Raw genomic sequence first — 19,408 nt, forward strand, 5'->3', positions numbered from 1 at the left:
CCTCTTATTTATAATGTAAGTACTTAGTATCAGTTTAATAACTGATTCATTAATCATTTCTTTTATATTTCATTCTTTTGTTTCTGAAAGGCTCTTTTTTATCATTATTTGTGGTTTCATTTGTTGCTTTAGACTTTCTTACCAAAATCAATAAGGTTGCTTGTTAGCTCTTCAATCGTACGCTGCATCACAACTTGAGAATCCTTGTTCATAGCCCAATCAGATATTCTTTATACTCATCTTGTAATGGTGCTAAAGGATTGTATTATCGATTGGGTATCCTACCAATAATAAAAACAATCGGTATCTCCTCGTACTATTCCTACCAGCTACGAACTGTATTCTATGGAAGCTGTTAAGCTCGAATAATTTTCAAGATAGGACCCGGAACCGATTGGTCTTTCAGACATAAGGACCAACTTTCTGGCCCACGATGCTTACAGCTTCAATGTCATTCTCATCATATATATTTTCCGCAGATATCTTTATTTAAAACACTATTGAGGTTGGCATTTACTTTGATGGTTTTGATCAGATAAAGTTATATAGTTTTTTTATAATACAAAATATACAGAAACGGTATCTTCGAAAGGTATCCTTCTCAGGAATAGTGTACACACTATACTTGAAAAATATCACGGCCAGCGATTCTAATGATGATTGAAACAACCATTTCCTCGATAATTTTTGTTGCTTTGGTAAATTTGAGCATTGCAATCAAAATAGCTGTAATAATAAAAGTGTTCCCTTCTTGGGGCATCATGTGTTTGAAAGATCATTGCTCTGGTGTAGTACAAGCAAAGAATTTCCTAGTGGTAAGTGTGCAATTCATGAAGTCATTTCAGTTTTATTTAAATAAATGATTTTGATTGGCTACAGCTAATAAGCATATTTATGCATGTAAAAGTAACACGGTCCGGAATTCTAAAAGATGATTGAACCAATGACCTCATTATCACTTTCTTTCTTTTCCCTTTTTCTTAATCTCCTTTTTCTTTTCATTATGAAATTTCTTGAAGTCAACTCACTTGAAGTGATTAATACTGCTCTCAGTTGGGAAACATCAGAATGTATACTCACTGGACGTGTTGAAGCATATTCTTGTAAGATATTTTACAATAAGTAGGCTTTTACTTATTAGCTATTTTCTTAGGCAAATCAGCTGGTACGGATAAAAAGTTATTCAAAACATTAGAACAAAGATACAACACATTAGCACCTGGATCTATATCTCCTGATGACATCCAAATCGTTTCACCTTTTGGTAGACTGACAGAGTCTACACCAAGAAAGACCTTCTTTTATTTATTGGCAACGCTAAACGCGGCTTTCCCTGATAACGATTTTGAAAATGTAAGGCCTGATCAATTTATAAAGATGCCATCGATAGAGATGGTCATGAATTCTGTCAATACAACTCTATTTAATCTGGGAAATGATGTCGTCGTGAACCAGTACAGGTAAATGATGAGACATACATATGTGTGTGTGTGTGTGTGCTGAACATACTTATGTGACTATAATAGACTTTGGGATGTATTGGATGAGATTGTTCAGTTGAATGAATGTGATGTGTATACGTATAATCCAGATGCAGATGATGATCCTATGAATGATGAAGATGGATACCTGTAAGTGTGTTCTTATGGTGTGTGTATATATCTTATTGATATCCCACATAGTTGGTCAGTAAATTATTTCTTTTTTAATCGAAAATTAAAACGCATGATTTTCTTTTCGATTAAAAGTGAAAGGTAATATCAAGACAGCTTTATGAATCATTTACTTATCATTGACAATAGCTTAAATGCGCCTATAGGGCAAGAGGAAGGAGAATTAAGGCAAGTTGAGCACTGTTTACTTATTCAAGTTGCTTATCCTTTTTTTATTAATAGGGCTTATGATGATGAGTTTATGGACAATATGGAAGTTTAAACATGATGAGCAAAAACTCCGTCTTTAGATCTAAAAAGAAGTTGTATTATATATATATATGCAAAGAGAAGAAGAGGTTAGAGAAAGATAGAGTGAAAGAATGGGAAAGAAAGCAATTATAAGTGCCGACAAGGCAAAGTGTGATTAAGACACAAGCCCAAAATAAATACAAATTAAATTAAACATGTCTTACTTGATCATGCTGTTCACAAGCATGGGCCTGTCTGTAGGTCTAAATACGGCTTGTATGTCTACTGGACATCTTTTTTTTATAACCTGAAAAATGTGCCTGAGATCGGAAATGGCCAAGTGCTCTGTAACAATGATCGATAGTAACAGCAAGGTTGAGATACATCATGCTGTTGCATTTTATCCTTATTTGAATAAGAGATATTCCAAAGTAGTATCTTGCAGCAAAAGAACGCCTAAATTCAAAATCTAAAGCGACAAGCGAACGATTGAAAAGACGCATGTAGAAGAAAGTATATTATCGCAAACGATTTTGTCATTATAAATTAGTAGAGGACTAGAATATGCCTAATTGATGTAAGTAGTAAAGTGCTTTATGAGATACAAAGTTGTCAGAGCCACTATCTATGGATATATCTTAAATGTTACACACTTTAAATAATTGCCATTTTCCTGTAACTGTCTTTATTGTTCGCAAATCAACGTGCTTTCCAAGATGGTATTCTTGTGAGCTGATAAATGGTGTACTGGTGATCTCGCACAAGTCTCTCTAGTCGACTTTGTCCGCACATAAGGCATCCAGTGGCGTTTTACATGGAGGCTCTTCGACCCAGGAAACAAGTAAAGGCTGCTCAAGCTTCTTTAAGGCTTCATCACCAAGAAATTCCTTAAAAATTTACAGGACTTTGTGTGCGTCATATCGATTATATTAAGGTCCCCAAGGTTAAAATCAATAGCAAATGTCAATTTAAATACACACTTTTTCCAGGTGTACATTATGCACACGAGGTGACACACAAGAGGACTAATACTACAGACACTACCTGCGATGTAGAATATGTATTTATAAAGTTGCCATATCGGTTTGTTTCTTTTCAAGAAGAGATAAAAAAAGAAGTGTTTTTATTACTTTATTCTGTTAGTTCGATCCACAATGGTCACTTGGCTCACATACAATCATGATAAACTCAGATTTTAGATTAAAGGATATTCTACTGTACAGTCTGGGTAGTATGAGGTTGTAAAGTGATATCACAGTTGGCGTCTATATCTCGCGTGTATTTTCGCGTACGCGTAGTGTACACCAAAATCAATACACTCATAATGTGGTCCTGACAAAATATTTGAACTCCCGCAGTTTTTTCTCTTTTTTTTTTTCTTCAAAGGGGACGTTTGTATATCCTTTTTCAGTGTAGATCAAATGTATCTTGAAGAACTAATTATTGAAGGCTTCAAGTCTTATGTCTCAAGAACACACATCACTGGCTGGGATCCTGAGTTTAATGCCATCACCGGTCTTAATGGTACTGGCAAATCCAACATTTTAGATGCTATTTGCTTCGTACTAGGCATTACAAATTTATCTCAAGTACTTTATTCTCTCTCCAGCCGTCACTTGTCAAATCTAACTTTTTATTGATATAGGTTCGAGCCAGTAATCTACAAGATTTGATCTACAAGCGTGGACAAGCAGGTGTCACAAAGGCATCAGTTACGGTTGTATTTAATAATGAAGATCGAGAAAAGAGTCCTGTTGGATTCGAGACACATAATCAAATAACTGTTACACGCCAAGTAAGCTTAATTGACAAGCATTTTAGTTGATATTAATTTCATATTAGGTCTTGGTCGGTGGTCGAACGAAATATATTATCAATGGACATAACGCACAACAACAAACAGTACAAAATCTATTTCAGTCTGTTCAGTTAAATATTAACAATCCTCACTTCTTGATCATGCAAGGGCGTATCACAAAGGTACTAAACATGAAACCTGTAGAAATCTTGAGTATGGTTGAAGAAGCTGCAGGCACAAAGATGTTTGAGGACAGAAAGACTAAGGCAATAGCAACAATAGCAAAGAAAGAAAGAAAGGTGGAAGAGATCAATAAGATACTAGCAGAGGAAATTGTGCCCAAGTTGGATCAACTTCGTCTGGAAAAACGAGTGTATTTGGACTATCAAAAGAATGAATCAGAAATGGAAAGATTGAAGCGATTGCTCATTTCGTACGAATATAAGAAACACGAGGAAAGGCTCAACAAGTCAAGTTTGGATAATGATAGAAAGATTGAAGAGATTGATAACTTGAAGAAGTCTATCCAGATTCTACAGAGTGAAATTGATAAACTTGATGAAGATATGCAGTCTGTGATGAACAAGATGAAACAAAATGGATCAAGTTCGAGTATGATAAAGCAGTTGGAGTCATCTATTAAGGATTATTCTACGCAGCTTGTAAGGCTTAATACCAAAAAAGGGCTGCTCGAGACATCCATCACTGAAGAACAGAAAGCCATATCTGCATTAGCAGCACAGAGAGGAGAACTGATGGAAAATTTAAGTGAAAAGAAGGCTTCGTATATGGCAGTAAGCAAAGAGTATGAAGAGTTTAAAAAGGAGTATGATGCAAAGACGGAAGAGATGAAGAGCACAGATGAGTTAATTCAAACATTAACAACGGGTATATCAGCAGAAGAGGGTCATGAAAATGGCTATATGGAACAACTTCAACAGTCCAAGAACATGGTCAATCAAGCCTCGACTGCAGAAGAGCAAGCTTCATTAAAGATAAAACACTTGCGCAAAGAACTTGCTGAAAAAGAGCCTCAGGCTGCAAAGGCACTAGCCGAGAGTCAAGGCTCAGTCGTTGCATTAGAAAAGAAAAAATCAGAGATTGAAGAGTTGGAGAAACACTTGGGTACGTTTAGTTGGACTCCAGATAGAGAAAATGAGCTTTTACGTCGCAGGAGGCAGTTACATGATGCCTTGAATGACCTTTATGATAAACAAGAACAGTTATCAAGAAAATTGTCCAACTTGGATTTCCAGTATTCGTTACCATCTCCTGACTTTGACAGATCCCAAGTGAAGGGCCTGGTTGCTGAACTTATTACTTTAGATAAAGAAAACTTCGATGCATCCACAGCCCTTGAAATCTGTGCGGGAGGCAAACTATATAACGTTGTCATTGAAAATGAAAAAGTGGGTGCTCAACTGTTGGACAAGGGAAGGCTACGACGTCGTTGGACATTGGTCCCACTCAACAAGATACAAGGATTTAGGGTATCTGCAGAAAAGATTGCAACTGCAGAAAAAATCGCGCCTGGTAAAGTGAATCTTGCATTGAACTTGATTGGATATGATGAAGAAGTTCATGCTGCTATGGAATGGATTTTTGGAAATACGTTTATCTGTGAAGATGCACAGACAGCCAAAGATGTTACATTCAATAAGGGAGTTAGTGTCAAATCAGTCACACTCGATGGCGATGTCTATGACCCACATGGTACCTTGTCGGGTGGATCCAAGCCTAACTCAAGTGGCATTTTGATTAGAGCTCAAGAACTCAATGACGTGAAAGCAGATGTTAGATACCACAAGAAAGAACTTGATGCATTAGAAGACGAACTTGAAAATGCACAGAAATACATCGCAGAATACAGACAATACAAGCAGCGTCTTGATTTACAACGTCATGAACTATCGCTTTTGGAGCAACGTATGAAAAAGAGCATACATGCCCAACTAGCCTCACGCATAGAATCGGTCAAGGAACAAATCACACAACAAGAAGCGGCCAGGGAGCAAGCAAAATTAGCTAAAGAGCAGGCAATCGCCACTTGCAACAAAATTGAAGCTGAAATGGCAGACTTTAATAACAACAAGGATACAAAACTAAATGAGCTCACGACAAAAGTTGAACAGTTGAAGTCACAATTAAAGAAAAATGGAAGTAAATTGAAGGATATGCAAAGAACAGTGCAAACATTTGAGCTTGAGATTGAACAACTTGATGCAGATATCCGAACATGCGAAGAAGAAATTGAGAAGGTGAAGGACAGCATTGATCAATACAAAATGCAGATTGTTGAAATGCAACAAGAAATTGATTCGATTGAAAGCAGCATAGCAGAAAAGAAGGATGAGCTGAAAAAGGAAACTCAAGAATTGAACGCACGAAACGAAGAACTGAAAGAATTAAGCGCGCTCCATACTCGCAAATCTGAAGAAGTCGTAGAATTGAATCTCAAAGTGCAAAAGTTAACGCATGATATAGACAGATTCCAAAAAGATAGACAACATTCGAGACAAGCAGTTGTGGAATTAGAAGCGCAAAACGAATGGATAGCAGATGAAAAGCAGTATGTTACTCAAATCCTCGATTTATATGATATATTAATGTTTCTATAGTCTTTTTGGTCAACCAGGCACAAATTATGATTATACAAATGCAAATATCCCTGATCTGAGAAAGCAGCTCCAACAACTGACAGCCAATCATGAAACCCTACGTAAAAAGATTAATGTTCGTGTGATGAACATGATTGACAAGTAAGTGCTACAGATTACTCTATAGTCTTGTCTTAACCCTATTTAGTGTTGAAAAAAAGGAAGCTTCATTAAAGCAAATGATCGCAACCGTAGAAAAAGACAAGCAAAAGATTGAAGATACGATAAGTACTCTTGAAAACTATAAGCTTGAGGCTCTTGAAAAGACCTATACAAAAGTCAACAAAGACTTTGCGGAAATTTTTGGTGACTTATTGGCAGGTAACACATGTAAATTACAGCCTCCTGAAGGAAAGACAATATCAGATGGACTGGAAGTCAAGGTCTGTCTTGGTGGCGTATGGAAGCAAAGTCTGACAGAACTTAGTGGAGGTCAACGATCTTTGATTGCTCTCTCACTTATATTATCATTACTGCAATTTAAACCTGCGCCAATGTATATTTTAGATGAAGTAGATGCAGCCCTTGACTTATCACATACACAAAATATTGGCTCCTTGCTGAGAACACGATTTAAAGGCTCTCAATTCTTGGTTGTCTCACTAAAGGATGGTATGTTTAATAATGCAAATGTGCTATTCAAGACACGATTTAAAGATGGAACATCTGTTGTTGAAGTAAGTTTTGTAAGAATATTAATAATAACAGAGCTAATCTTTTTTTTTTTTGTAGAGAACCACGCCATACCGACAAGAAAGCGCAGAACAGGCTCATCATAGAAAGAGAGCACGTAACTAATGCTATCATTGTTTATATTATATTCATGTATATTATCAACGCATCTCGCATATTAGTCAATAAAGAAAGCATAGGTGTGTGTATATTCCTGAGAAAATAAAGAAAGAGGACACCAAAACAGTGCTTTGAAATTTCAATTTTTTTTTTATTTTTTTTTTATTCTTGTCATTTAATATGCCAGCAAACAATAAGCGTCCTCTTGCCAATGACGCGCCAGAATTGCCCAACAAGAAGCCTACAGCAGTAGGAAAAAAGCAAATGTCACTCTTATCCATGTTTAAGCCGATTCCTACCACCAACAAAGAAACTGACAAACAAGAAGATAAAGATCCCAAAGAGTTCTTTAAGGATGTCGATAAAGAAACTTTGGAGCTGTTAGATTTAGAAATCAGAACCATGAATAAAGAATGGCTTAAAGTGCTTGCTCCTGAAATGGTAAAACCATACTTTTTAAAGGTAAATAAACTCTCTTGTAAGATTATGTCACTTACTCTTTATTAGTTGAAACGATACTTGAAGGATCAAATAGCAGCCAAAAAGACCATTTTTCCTCCCTGTAAGTTTATTTTATAAAGATACCCCTTTCAATATTCTTATATAAAATATGTCTAGTGGATCAAGTTTATAGTTGGTCCAATTACACGCCTCCTTCTCAAGTCAAAGTGGTCATCTTGGGACAGGACCCCTATCATAACTTTAATCAAGCTCATGGTCTGTGCTTCTCTGTCATTAAGGGTGTCAAGGTGCCCCCTTCTTTAGTTAACATGTATAAGGCACTTCAAACAGATTATCCTGATTTTGTAGTGCCAAGTCATGGGTGCGTATATATGTGTATAATATGAATGTGTGGTCTAACTATACATTAGATATTTGGAGAATTGGGCAAAGCAGGGTGTATTGTTATTGAATACATCATTGACGGTAGAAGCACATAAAGCAGGCAGCCATGCAAATCAAGGATGGGAACATTTCACAGGTTAGGTTTAATATAGCAACAGGACTCTCAAGTATTTATTTTTTACATGTAGATGCTGTCATACAGTATTTGAATACAAAGAAATCGCACATCGTCTTTATGCTATGGGGTAGTCATGCTCAAAAGAAAGGATCAAAGATAGACAAGTCTGTAAGTAAGAGACACTGTATATAAATCATCAATTAAAGAATCCTTTTTAGAAACACTTGATCCTGAAGAGTGTTCATCCATCTCCACTTTCTGCTCATAAAGGCTTCCTTCAGTGTGGACACTTTAAGAAGGCGAATGAATACTTGAATGAACACGCGAGAGAAACGATCAATTGGAACAGTCTTTAACCGTGTAAATATCAGAATAAATGCATTTGTGCCTTTTTTATTTTGGATGTGCGCCCTTGATTAATATATAAAATAGAGTAAAATACAATATAAAACGGATGAATGAAATTAAAATATGTATGAATGTATAATACAAACGAAATTACACGGATATCACATCTTTTCCTCTCGAGTCTTGTTTGCACATGGGACATCTAAAGTTCAATGCAAGCCATTCATGCAGACACGCCTTATGAAAATGATGTTTACACCTACTTTGTGATTAGTCATTCATATCTAAATAAGAGCTCACTTACCATAATTTACATAGTATGTCACCATCTTCATAAGTAGACAAACAAATGACACATATTTGATCTTGTGTGTCTGGAATTTCCAGTAACTCCAGTTCAATTTCCTTTTCACACGGTGGATCAATGAGTCCGAGATGCAGCCACAGTTTATCCAATAAGCTTGATTTCTTCTCTTGGTAAGGATGAACCTTACTCAAATCAATAGTGATCATGTCTTCTGATAGAGAAGATGAAGAAGGTGATGTCGAGTTATTCGATTTGAACCGATAGACTGGTATCATGGCAATCTCTTCACTGGTTGCTCCTCCCATATACACGCCATCATCTACATGTAATAGCCTCATGCCAACTAACAAGATGTGTAAGCTGTTTATCTATTATTATTATTTTCTGTTTGTTTTACCTAATACACAGGGCAAGCAAAAGATGACAGAGGTGCATAAAAAGATTGGTACAGATAGTATCAAATACCCATAAATGATGATGCACAGAGATAAATAATAAAGAGGAATGGCAGTGTCCGAGCATGTTGTAGATGAGAAAAGCATATAGTTTCCGATAATAAACCACAAAACTGCAAATACGTCCAGAGCAGATTTGGCTCTTTAGGGAGTGACATGATGAGATATGTGCATAGAATAAAATGCCAAAGATATGACTTACCTATCGACACAAATCCTAAACGTATTACTATTCATTTGCTGCGAAGTTGTATCCGCCAGGAACGAATGCTGGGTTGGGGCCACAAACGGAGGATAGTGTCGATGATTGTTATTTGTCGTTACCGGCGGTGGAACGGAGACGGGTCTATTTCGTTCGCTCAAGGCATAAGCCTCACTCAGTTCAGATCTTGTACTTGTACGAGGCGAAGAAGTGATACGTGTCGACCGGCGACGTGGTGTCAAGTGAAGATATATAGTAATGGGGGCAGTGATGACAAGACGGATAATATATACAGAAACAAACACTCGAAGTGGTTTATCACAGTACATTTCCCAAGACACTAGTAAGACAAGTATGCTGGCAATAACTTGAATGGCAACTAGAGTCATTGAGAAACCTAATAGTAGTTTAGACGAGCGTGAGCTTCGACGCCAATTTAACACAAAATGTGTAAACCAATGTGATCGTACTCTTCTTGAAGTCGACGTTGCACTTCTAGTAAAATTAACAGCATTGGATGCAGAATTGGATAGAATCTGTGGTAAGGCGGGACGAGTGGAGGAAGAAGAAGAAGAGGCTGAAGAAAAGGATGTACTAGAAGGTTGATGGCGATGACATAACCTTGTTGTTGTCGTTGTCGTCGTCGTCGTTGTTATGGGTGGAGCAGTGGTTATTTCGGTCGACATTAAATAAATAAAAAGAAGAGATATCTCTTTCTTTCTTTTCTATATGTTTTATTCTCTCTCTCTCGCTCGCTCTCTCGCTCTCTTCTTTAATGTATCTCTTTAACTTTGCTCAAAAGCAAAAAAGTATATAAATATATAGCAAAAACTGATAAACAGAAAGAAAAGAAGAAAAGAAACAGGAAAAGTGCGGAGAACGAAAATCATGTTCGTCATCCGCAGATATGCTTTTTTAAACTCTTTTTCTTTTCTTTTCTTTACATTGAACAATGTCGTTAGCAGGCTATTTCTTTGGCAATGTTGACGAACAAGGAAGACTTGAGAGTGATCTTGACGATGTAAATAAAGTCATTTAATTTATAAATCTCGTACTAAATTCATTTTAGGAACTTAGAGAAACACTTTCAAGCGTTGACGCTGGTGTCATTTCAAAAATATTTAGCGACGATACATTTGGTTTAGAACATGCACAAGCAGTTGACGAAGATGAAGAAGAAACTGTGATAAGATCTTCAATTCCTACAGTTCATTCTTCAGACGCTGTTGATTATTCAGATTTTAATGAAGCTGTGCCAGACGATCCAATGTTTTCCGAAAAATATTTCAGAAAAGGCATGGGTGTCGTTCAAAAGAACTTGCCTCGGTCACGACTATCTCTCGTAACTGAAAACTATGACGATGAAGAAGAAAGTGAAGTAGAGGAACAGCAAAAGATAAAAGTAGAACAAGAATTACCCACACTTTACACAGAGGACCAAAAGCAAAGACAGATTGATGTGAAGCAGCTGTTTCCTGGTTTTGAACAAGGAAAAGTATTAAAGTTCTCAGAACTATTCATGACTCGAATACAGAGGCCACCCAAGCTGCAGTCAAATAAACGAAGTATAGTAGATATAGTTTGTTTCTAGATCTGTTTTTATTCATTATTTATTTAGTCATCTATGGTGATGGATATGAATATGAAGTAGAGCGCGATGATCGATCAGTGTTTATGAGAGCAAGTAAATGGGATCGTCTAAAACTGGAACAAGCCAAACAACCAATCAAACGTAGAAGGATTGAACAAACCGATGAAGACGAAACGAGCAGCAGTAATGAAAGTGAAAACGAATATATGGAAGATTTCCCTGATAGGCCCGATATTGCAGAGATACCTACAGCGGCTTTAGATAACAACAAAACATTTCATTCAATTATGCTCGAAAAATGGGAGGAAGACATCATTTGGGATAAGGAAGACGAAGACATGATGTAAGCTAAGTTGTCATGGCTATCTTTATGGAACTAACATTCTATCTAGTGATGATGCTCAGACAACTGTTGTCAACAAACACTTGAACATGCAACTAGAAGAAGGAGATTGGTTACAGGCCATTATTTGGGATAGAGAACGACCATCAAACGAGATAATGAAGATAACATTAGACTTGAATGATCCAAATATGCTATTTGATGTAGAAGAGGTAGAGGCAACCAAAGAACTATTGATTCAACCAAAGCATGTGAAGAAGGGTAGAAAGCCTATACCAAAGCCTTTGCCAAAGATTCAAATATACCACACTGAAATTGAACCACACAACAAATTACCTTTGAACCGCTTCAATCTATCGAATGATAAACATTATGAGACACATCTTGCGGGGAGACTTGTCCGTGTACGTCAAACGTTTGGTCAACTAGTTGTACAGCATGCCTTACCAGCATTAAAACTGCATCCTGCATTATACAAGTCAAAACTTTCAAAAGCAGAACTGCGATCTTTCCACAGACCACTTATCCAACTGCCGACTAACACTGACATTCACTTTTCTCGGGTCAAGGCAAGCAAGAAAAAGAGAAGGGACAAAAAGAAGGGCTACATCGATGTTATGCGAAGCACAAAAGACTTGACGCTCAAGGACAGTACCCCGTTTGTCCTCATGGAATATTCTGAAGAGCATCCTCCTATCATTTCAAATATGGGCATGGGTACCTTGGTCGTAAACTATTATCGAAAGACAGAGCCAAAGGATGAACATGTGCCCAATCTTGATATTGGAGAACCATTTGTTCTTGATATCGGAGACACGTCACCCTTTATGAACTTTGGTAATGTTGAGCCTGGCCAGACAATTCCAGTCTATTATAACAACTTGATTCGTGCGCCCTTGTTTCGACATGAAGTCAAGCACACTGACTTTTTGCTTATCAAGAGTACCTATAAGGGACAGACCAAATACTATCTTCGTGAAATTCCTGCCATCTTTACGATTGGTCAATCCTATCCTGTACAAGAAGTCCCTGGCCCACACTCACGAAAGGTGACAACGATCATCAAGAACAGACTGCAAGTGGTTGCCTATCGATTGATCAAGCGAAACCCTCTACACCGATTAAAGATGGGCAAGCTTGCACAAAAATTCCCAGAGTATTCGGATATACAGATCAGACAGAGACTTAAGGAATTTTTGGAGTTTCACAGAAGAAACAAAGACGGAGGCGGGGGATACTGGAAGACCCGCGGAGGGGCAGATCCACCTGATGAAGAAGAACTTCGTAAGATGGTGACACCTGAAATGATTTGTTTGTATGAGAGTATGTTGGTAGGTGAACGTCACTTGCAGGACCTTGGTTATGGTGACATGAACGACGAAGATGAAACGGGTGAAGGTGACTCGAACTTGGAAGTAGAACAACAGTTAGCACCTTGGTTCTCGACTCGAAACTTCATCAATGCCGCACAAGGAAAAGCTATGTTGAAGCTCTATGGTGCAGGTGACCCAACTGGAAGAGGTGAAGGCTTTAGTTTTATTCGTGTGTCGATGAAGGATATCTTCTTGCGTGCGGGTGAATCAGCAGAAGAAAAACTGGCTCAAATCAAGGCTAGGCCCAAGAGTGCACATAGATATAATGTCGCTGAACAGCAACAAATCTACAGGGAAGAAATCGCTCGTATCTGGAAGGCGCAGTTGGACTCTTTGAGTAATCCGGTTGAACCTGAATTGACAGATCAAGAAGAAGAGGAAAGGGATACTGATCAAGTGTACAGTCCTTCAACGGTAAGTTATTACTTTATATGTATATGCTGAACAGGTGTTTATTTGTGTTTTTAGTCTGAGTATGATTGGCATCGTGGTGGCCCATCAACACCCTCTTATCACCGCAGCAGATTTGATAGAGCGACCTCGGAACTTTATGACGACGAAGATGACGTGTCAGTGACAGGCAGTTTAAGCTCGAGCTATCACGTCAACAATCAAAACAAGTATTTGATCATCAGACGTTTGATTACACAAAAGAATGGAGAAAAGACATGGCAACAAGAGGTTGTGCGTGATCCAGTTGTTATCAAGTCATACTTGAGACAAAGACAAATGATTGAAGAAGAAGCTACAAGGTATGTCTACACAAAACAAACCTGATGTCGTGTACTAATATACATAATAGTGCTGAAGGAATCGACCCTAATGATGATGATGAAAAGACTGCACGTATGAAGAAACGTATTCAAGATCAATTGGCTAAACTGAAACGTAATGCCGAAAGAAGAAGACAACGTCAACTGGCCAAACAAGCTGCTTTAGCAGAGAACCCTGTCTTGGGTCTCATCAGAGGAAAACGTGAAGGCGCGATGGTAAGTTTTAAAACTGACAATGAAAACTTTGTGGCCTAATACACTCTTTAGCGTCGTTGTGGTAACTGTGGCCAACTTGGACATATGAAAACCAACAAGAACTGTCCCAACTTTTATTTAATGAATGATCCAATACGCTCTCTAACAGAACTCCCAGCCACTCTTCCCACTGATACTGCAAATACGATATCTATTAGTTCACCATCCAATGTAAATGAAACTCATGGTCATTAAGTCCCTTTATGTAAAAAATAAAAATAAAAATATTACGGCGTTTGTTCATATACTGAGAGGGTAAATGAACTACGGATTACAAAATTGAGACACAGACATAGCATTAGTAAAGAAGCTTGAATTTCAATGAATATATATACATACCCATGCCAAATTGAGAAGAGGAAGAATAGGCGAGAAGTGAAAGAGCTAGTTTCTGGTCTATTTATTTGTCAAATTGAGTCTTCCCCGAAGTAATGAAGTCGACGGCTTTATGCCTGTCTACGTTTCTTTTGCGAAAAGTGAACGGCGAGGTCTTCAAATTTGTCAGAAATATACTTCATTTTGCTTTTTTCAGCAATTTCTGATTCTATCTGTAATATCCTTGTGCCACCATTCTGTTTGGCTCGTTGCAGCTTTTCCATCATTTTCCTTGCTCCACTATGACAACATATAACGCGTAACTTTACCTTGAAAGGCTTATCCAGATTAAAAAACAGATTTTCATTGGATATTGTTTGAGATTCTATTTATGCATTCGTAATTGAGTTAGCTTTAATGAATACAAAAGATAAACTTTAAATACTTACCATGGTTGTAAAGCTTCAAACGGGATTCAAATCTTTCTAAAGACATTTCCACAGTTTCCATCATTGTCATCAGTTCATCATCCATATCTGAAAAAGCTACTGTATCAGGTTTTAATAGGCCATCATCAATTTTAAAGTTCTCCACTTTATCTATCCTTTTGTAGCTATCCCAGGTAATTGTATTCTGTTGCCTAGCTTCTGTCAATTCTGGCTTAACTTGATTACGGATAAGGTACAGTTGCATTCTTGCATCTGATAACTTTTGCTTTGTATCAATAATCTGCTCATACATCACATTCCTCCTAATCTTGGCTTGCTGGATCTCATTGTATGTTGCCATGTTTTGCGCTTCCTCAACAACAGTCAGTAGTCTTGTTTTATTAGTGATTCATTTCTTCTTTAACCTTCTGACTTCATTATAGAGAGCAAATTGTGTTCTATCAGAATAATGCTTCCTAAGCTACCATTGCAGAGCATCAACTTCTACCTGCAATATTGTTGATCCATCTGAAACCCCATGCTGGCGATTATCTATCTTTGTTTTCCTACTTCCTTCTTGCAGAGATAATCCTATTGTACCAGTAGGTGTTTCATTCAATAAATAACCATTGATTCCAACAGTCTTGAGCCCAGGCAAAGCATACATGTTATGTGCAAATTTTAAGCCATAATTGTAACATGAAGCATTGATTTCCTCAAGGTCGAAAATAGATCCAAAAAAAGCATTTTTGATTCAGTGACAATTGAGCGTGCTTGAATCCTGACTTCAGCACTAGGTACAATTCTACGCGGTAACCTTGAGCGAGATATTTCTGTCCGGAAAAGCGCATCAGTATTTCCACTCGTTTGGTAACAGTGATGGATGTAGTTGGAAAGTTGTATTTCAAGTTGTTCCATAAAGGCATCCATCAAATATTGATCTCTATCTTGTGTTATACGGGGTCATTTAAGTGGTGGGTCAAGCCCTTCTCTTCCAAGTCTTCCAAACTTCCATCTGGCTGGGAAGCTTACAACAGAAGGGAATGAGTTGCCTACTTCTCGTTGGCGCTTCTTTGAATGAAACTTGGGCATTGGAAAGAAAAGCTTCTCTGATATACTTTGTAGGATACTTTTGAATTTTATCAGTAAAATTGTTCTTGTCATAAACGGGATAATACATACTTAGGGATTTTAGTATAATGAATTTATCTTTTGAGAGCGAAAGAAAAAGGGGAAACCTTATAATATCACTAAACAGTCTTTTGGCACCGTCTCTTGAAAGCATCAAAGCAAAGAAACAAGGGCTCCGTGGAAGGCTGGTGATCCTTTGCAGTACTAAAACAACCTATTAAGTTGTAAGTTGTTCCTTTGTACAAAAAAAAAAAAAAAAATAGAAATAATAGCGAATTACCCAAATTCAGCCATTGCAAAGACGATACTTTATAGCCAGGACAGTTTATAATTGTTTGTAAGGTTCAGTCAACATTCTGCCAACAATCATATCAACCAAATCTCTTTTTCATACAGTTACTCGATTTTTTGTATTATATATTATTATTCCATGCTTGCATTTTACCATATATAAACATTAGAGAATAATACATATTACATAGACTTTCTTTAAATATTTGATTTTATTACAAAAAAGTAGTGACGATCATTGCTGTTGTTGTTAGACTCTTTCATTACTGATCTTAGCTTATCAAGGGAGGCACTCATTCAAAAGTGATGATTGAAATCAAAGCAATACATTCTGATATTCCTTGATTTTCTAGTAGAAATACTAAAAAGAGAGAGTATAGCATAAGGATAGGGCTTACAGTAGTTTCAAAGGTGCTTGATGTAGAACTAAAAGTAAAAAATGTATCTCTTTCTTTTATAGCTTTTTGAAGCTTTGGTGCCTTGATTTTGCTAATTACTATATTAAGGAAATAGGCCAGGTTTCCTCTTATTGAATAAGCCATCTTTTAAATGTTATGTGTTACAGATGAGTCTTTGTAGGTTATTTCAGACTAAGAAAACTTTTTCAAGGACTTCTACCTTTCCTCCTCATCTCTTTTATACTCTTTTTTTTTATTCCTTTTTTTTGTTCCTTTATTTTCTGTTAGTCATGTCTGAAGTAGTCAGCACTCTCGCTAATCCCATCAGTCTGGTTGATATTAATCAATTTGAGCCATCCTTACTGATGGTGTTATGAAGATTAAGTACTCCTTACTTACGTTCAAAAATCAGTGTGGAAGGAATGTCTAAAAGAAATTGAAGTAGCCTGTGTTGTCCATTGGGTTATTTCCAAGAGATATGTGCTTACTGATGCACCCATGAAGAGATATCAAAAGGTTTATGCCGAAATACGTGTTTGTCACAGAAGTGGTAAGTATACTTTTATTTCTTGGTTCGTCACCTTCAGTTTTCATTTTTCACTTCAAAAAAGAGCACACAAGCCGTGTTCTCGGAGATAGAAGATGAAAATGTAGATACCATAGAATGATAATTGGATTATTGAGTCTTTTAATGATGAAAACAATTCTTATCTCATTGCAGTAGATGATTGTAAAAGCATTGAGTGCTCCTATTATTATTACAGAAGACACCAGCAACCCTGTAAGCGTATATACTTGCTTGACATCCATGTAAACGAATTCAGCATATTAAGAAACTCAACCGGCATCAAGGTACTCACATGCCAAACGCAAGACGCTCCTTCTCTTCCCTCCTCTTCACAAATGAACAGTGGACAGTCTGATATGACGTCTAGTGAAAGAACATTAAGACGTACAGCAGATACTGCTTGCACTATTCGTCATTCTAACGAGGATCCTATCTCTATTAAGAGCTATATTGAAAATATAGAAGCCAATGGCTTACTATTAGCATATGAAAAGGCATTCAGTAAACTTCAAAGCCTAAAAGACAAATACAGCTTTCATTTCAGAACATTAAACACCTAAGTTTAAAAATATGGCTGTCATATTTCCGAGAATTTTTGATTTTTGCCGGACAGTTAATTTTATTTTTTCGGGACCGATTTGTAGAATGGAGGAAATAAAGACGTTCATTTTTTTTGGTTCATTTACTGCTGTTGTTAAAATAAAATCACTCAAAAGGGTGACAATCATCATATCGGAAGAAACTCCGTATTTATTCTCTTTTTCTTTCTCTCTCTCTCACTTTTTCTCTTCATAATAATCCACGCAATTGTAGTAGATGAGTTTTCTTAATTTCAGGTATAAAGTAAATGAGTAACTTTTTATAGTCCAACATGTTGACAAATGGCGTAGCTTAGGAAGCAAAAAGAAAAGCTTCAAAAAAAGTTCTTGTAGTAGCAATATGATAATTGACTCCAAACCACTGTTTCTAACTCATCCATATGCAACAATTATGTTGGTGAAGGGTGATTTTAAAACGATTATCGAATTACCTAAATACGTTGATATAAATGAATGGCTCGCATTTAACAGTAAAGTGACCACAGTGACACACTATTATTCATATTAATATATTATATAGCCTTTGAATTTTTTAATCATCTAAATCTATTTTATGGATCCATTACTGATTTTTGTACACCACAGAGCTGTCCAACCATGTCAGCAGGACCTGGGTAAGCCTATTTCATTGTATATATCTTTTTTTATACACTAATAAATATCGTATAGAACAGAATATACATGGACAGATAACATGACCAACAAAAAGATTAAACTGTCAGCACCGCAATATATAGACTATATGACGAGTCATATAGAGAGCATGATTGAAGACGAGAGATTATTTCCAACCAAATCAGGTCGAGAGTTTCCAGTAGACTTTGTTCAGATTGTAAAGAACATATTTAAACAACTATTTAAGCTATTTGCACATATTTACCATCATCACTTTGATAAAATAATTTCACTACATGAAGAACCTCATTTCAACTCGTTATTTGCTCATTTCGTATCTTTTGCCAGACAATTCGATCTACTCGAAAAGAAGGATATACAGCCCTTATATGAACTAATCGAACTACATACCCAATGTAATCATTAACTGTTGCCCGAGTGACTTTAAAATATAAAAAAATATTTATCCTCCCTCTTTTCATATGTGCAGTGGCTCCACCCTCAAAGTTCGTTTTCTAATGAACTGAATTCGTTTTTTCTATAGCCCAAAGTTTATTCTTTGATTGGCCAAAGCTCGTTTTTGTAACTTGCCCAAATTCGCTTTTGCATCATTCAAAGTTCGTTTTGATTATTAAAGGTGAACACTACGCACACGAGAAATCCACGAGAAGGTTAATGCTAAGGGCGCTTCTTCTCCTATACTATACAAATTCACACTACCAAATTGTCCACCTAGCCTAAGGATGTCAGGTGGTATATCCTTTGATATAAAATTACTCTTGAATGACCTTGCTTCTTTGTTGATCAAACTGACAACGGAAACACTACGCACAGGCGAAAAAACACGCGAAAGTAAAATTAGTGTGACGTATACATATTTTTTTTCTTATACACGCGAAAACGCTATGGACACATCACTACAAAAGGCTTTATTTATTTGTATAAAATACTGTTGTTTTTGTGCTGTTTTTTTTTATACATGTTGGCTCATATAATGGCGACAATCGTGGCCAAATTAACTTCCTGGACTTTGTTTCAAAACTGATCGGATACCAGTGCTGCATTTCGACCTGTCTAAGGAACAGCATAATTGGCCTAAAGGTTTCAGTGGTTCCGATCTAAATTGCAGGTGCAATGGATTGCCTGCTGTTTCAGAGTATACAACTACAGATCTGTTATATAGTATTTCCAAAAATTATTGACACTGATGCCAAGAGTAAAATTCGCGTTCGTTAAATTCTATTGTCACGTAAACCATTGGCTGATTTCGCTTGCTGACAAATTGAATGTCGTATATGTAG

The 19,408-nt window shown here is 36.8% G+C and overlaps 7 protein-coding genes across 7 annotated transcripts; 5 read left to right on the top strand and 2 right to left on the bottom strand.

The window, feature by feature from the left end:
- Window positions 1–1,003: 1,003 nt before the first annotated feature.
- RHIMIDRAFT_206745 (Maf1 regulator) lies at window positions 1,004–1,758 on the top strand (the record flags this gene model as incomplete). Its single annotated transcript, XM_023606930.1, has 4 exons — window positions 1,004–1,103; window positions 1,154–1,454; window positions 1,527–1,631; window positions 1,683–1,758. The coding sequence occupies 4 exons, from the start codon at window positions 1,004–1,006 to the stop codon at window positions 1,756–1,758; spliced, it is 582 nt and encodes a 193-aa protein (XP_023463184.1).
- Window positions 1,759–7,430: 5,672 nt separating this feature from the next.
- RHIMIDRAFT_206763 (uracil-DNA glycosylase) lies at window positions 7,431–8,471 on the top strand (the record flags this gene model as incomplete). The annotated part of the gene is made up of 6 exons (XM_023606932.1): window positions 7,431–7,613; window positions 7,659–7,713; window positions 7,770–7,974; window positions 8,024–8,133; window positions 8,186–8,283; window positions 8,334–8,471. 6 exons carry the CDS (start codon window positions 7,431–7,433, stop codon window positions 8,469–8,471), a joined length of 789 nt encoding a protein of 262 aa, XP_023463185.1.
- A 142-nt stretch (window positions 8,472–8,613) lies between these two features.
- RHIMIDRAFT_240597 (uncharacterized protein) lies at window positions 8,614–10,113 on the bottom strand (the record flags this gene model as incomplete). The annotated part of the gene is made up of 4 exons (XM_023609417.1): window positions 8,614–8,722; window positions 8,768–9,113; window positions 9,168–9,367; window positions 9,428–10,113. The coding sequence occupies 4 exons, from the start codon at window positions 10,111–10,113 to the stop codon at window positions 8,614–8,616; spliced, it is 1,341 nt and encodes a 446-aa protein (XP_023463186.1).
- Window positions 10,114–10,374: 261 nt separating this feature from the next.
- Window positions 10,375–14,344, top strand: RHIMIDRAFT_229872 (histone acetyltransferase). Its single transcript, XM_023607654.1, has 7 exons — window positions 10,375–10,448; window positions 10,497–10,992; window positions 11,046–11,361; window positions 11,411–13,148; window positions 13,203–13,486; window positions 13,537–13,723; window positions 13,775–14,344. Exons 1-7 carry the CDS (start codon window positions 10,380–10,382, stop codon window positions 13,955–13,957), a joined length of 3,273 nt encoding a protein of 1,090 aa, XP_023463187.1. The 5' UTR covers window positions 10,375–10,379; the 3' UTR covers window positions 13,958–14,344.
- On the bottom strand, window positions 14,209–14,866 carry RHIMIDRAFT_315410 (uncharacterized protein; the record flags this gene model as incomplete). Its single annotated transcript, XM_023614995.1, has 2 exons — window positions 14,209–14,462; window positions 14,527–14,866. 2 exons carry the CDS (start codon window positions 14,864–14,866, stop codon window positions 14,209–14,211), a joined length of 594 nt encoding a protein of 197 aa, XP_023463188.1.
- Window positions 14,867–16,615: 1,749 nt separating this feature from the next.
- RHIMIDRAFT_240600 (uncharacterized protein) lies at window positions 16,616–17,453 on the top strand (the record flags this gene model as incomplete). The annotated part of the gene is made up of 3 exons (XM_023609418.1): window positions 16,616–16,693; window positions 16,746–16,875; window positions 17,047–17,453. The coding sequence occupies 3 exons, from the start codon at window positions 16,616–16,618 to the stop codon at window positions 17,451–17,453; spliced, it is 615 nt and encodes a 204-aa protein (XP_023463189.1).
- A 136-nt stretch (window positions 17,454–17,589) lies between these two features.
- RHIMIDRAFT_47943 (Mob1/phocein) lies at window positions 17,590–18,775 on the top strand. The gene is made up of 4 exons (XM_023615295.1): window positions 17,590–17,736; window positions 17,789–17,962; window positions 18,013–18,106; window positions 18,162–18,775. The coding sequence occupies exons 2-4, from the start codon at window positions 17,833–17,835 to the stop codon at window positions 18,532–18,534; spliced, it is 597 nt and encodes a 198-aa protein (XP_023463190.1). The 5' UTR covers window positions 17,590–17,736; window positions 17,789–17,832; the 3' UTR covers window positions 18,535–18,775.
- Window positions 18,776–19,408: the final 633 nt, after the last annotated feature.

Source organism: Rhizopus microsporus, assembly GCF_002708625.1.
Source record: "Rhizopus microsporus ATCC 52813 unplaced genomic scaffold scaffold_17, whole genome shotgun sequence".
Classification (NCBI taxonomy): Eukaryota; Fungi; Mucoromycota; class Mucoromycetes; order Mucorales; family Rhizopodaceae; genus Rhizopus; species Rhizopus microsporus.